This window comes from Pygoscelis adeliae, unplaced genomic scaffold (assembly GCF_000699105.1).
Source record: "Pygoscelis adeliae isolate BGI_AS28 unplaced genomic scaffold, ASM69910v1 Scaffold419, whole genome shotgun sequence".
NCBI classification, from domain to species: Eukaryota; Metazoa; Chordata; class Aves; order Sphenisciformes; family Spheniscidae; genus Pygoscelis; species Pygoscelis adeliae.
In genome coordinates, this window is record NW_008825502.1 from 308,808 (window position 1) to 310,268 (window position 1,461).

Below are 1,461 nucleotides of genomic sequence, written 5' to 3' on the forward strand. Positions count from 1 at the left end.
GGCGGGGCTCACCCCCGACCCGCTGGCAGCAGCCCAGGGCTGCAGACCACCCCCCTGCCCCAAAGTAGCCGGGCCGAGCGCCCCGGCAGTGCCTGGGATTATCCTCAGCGTAACATCCCCCGAGAACAAGATTGCAGCTTAGGGCCTGATGGAAAAGAGGAGAGAGATGGGATTAAAGGGAAAATAATGACTATTTCTTTAGCGAGGCCGGGGAAATGAGACCGGGATTAGAGTCCTCTTTACCAGCAGCCCCCAATCCCGCTGGGCGGTCCCGGATCCATCCGGGGCAGCCGGAGATGCCCATGCTCGGCATCCCTCCCGAGGGCGACATTGGGGCTGGCAGCATCAAGCCCGACTGTCCTGACCACGAGGCCGAATTGCCGGTGCCGGATCCAGCCCGAGCACCCGCCGCATCCCGCTGCCACCACCTTTGCCCGCACGCGGAGGGCACGAAACGAAGGCGATTTTGCAAATATTTGCCAGTGCGGTGATTTTCCTCTCCCTGCAGATTTGCCAGGAGAAATTATAAAATATTCTGCAAGGAATAAAACATTGAAAATTAAAACTTCACTTGCAAAGGCACAAGCCCGAGAATAAACCTGAAAGGCTCCTTTCTCTCGCCTTCGGTTGCACACACCGTGCGGTGCAATTGGCTGCTTCCCTGGAATAGATTCAGTTGCTATGATACCAAGTTTGCTTTTAACGAACCCCAGAAAATTAATGGTATTCAGCAGATAAGTCCTTAAAGTGGAACCTATTTTAAGAAATTCTTGCTGAATGGTTTACAAGTAGTCAGGAGGGAGGAGAAGGTTTCCCGAGCGTGGCAGAGCCTGCGCCGGTTCCCCCCTCTGCTCCTGGCTGGGATGTTGGGGTGCACGGTGTTGTGTTTTGGGGTACACGTCAGCTTGGGACCCCAAACGGTGAGGGCAGGATTGGTGCGCAGCATCAGCTCCCCGTGCTGTGCACCGTGCATCCCTCCTGCTGCTGCACGGCCGCCGCTTTGCATCCTCCCGGCTGTCCCCACGCGGCCTCGCTGCTGCTGAAATGCTTCTCCCCTCCGGACGCTGCAGCCACCCCGCGTTGTGCTGCAGCAAAGGCTCTCACCCAGCTCGGCACCATCACGGCTAAAGCACCCGCGCTCCTGTCCCTGTCCCCAAGCCGCGGGCAGAGCGGCTCCGCAGGGCACACGGTGTATGAGGGACTGTCTCCTCTTTTTCCCACACCGTATTTTTGGGGTGTACGGGGGCCATCCCTGCTTTATGCCACACTATATATAGGGTCCGTGTCCTCCCTGCCCAGAAAAAGGCCCAAATTGGGTGAGCCCAGGGTGTTCGAGCAGGCTGGGGGTGCAGGGTCAGTGCCAGGGATCAGAGAGATCCGGGACAAGGAATCTGCCCCTCTCCTGCCTGAACAAAGCAAGACCTGTCGAGAGGGAGGAAGGTGCGCCCCTGCCTCCCGCCC

At 58.5% G+C, this 1,461-nt stretch overlaps 1 protein-coding gene across 1 annotated transcript in view; it reads left to right on the forward strand.

The window, feature by feature from the left end:
* Window positions 1-296: 296 nt before the first annotated feature.
* Window positions 297-1,461, forward strand: part of TMEM221 (transmembrane protein 221) — a 35,483-nt gene continuing 34,318 nt past the window's right edge. The window contains exon 1 of the mRNA XM_009331583.1: window positions 297-383. Coding sequence (XP_009329858.1) covers window positions 297-383 — 87 coding nt within the window. The remainder of the gene's footprint in view (window positions 384-1,461) is intronic.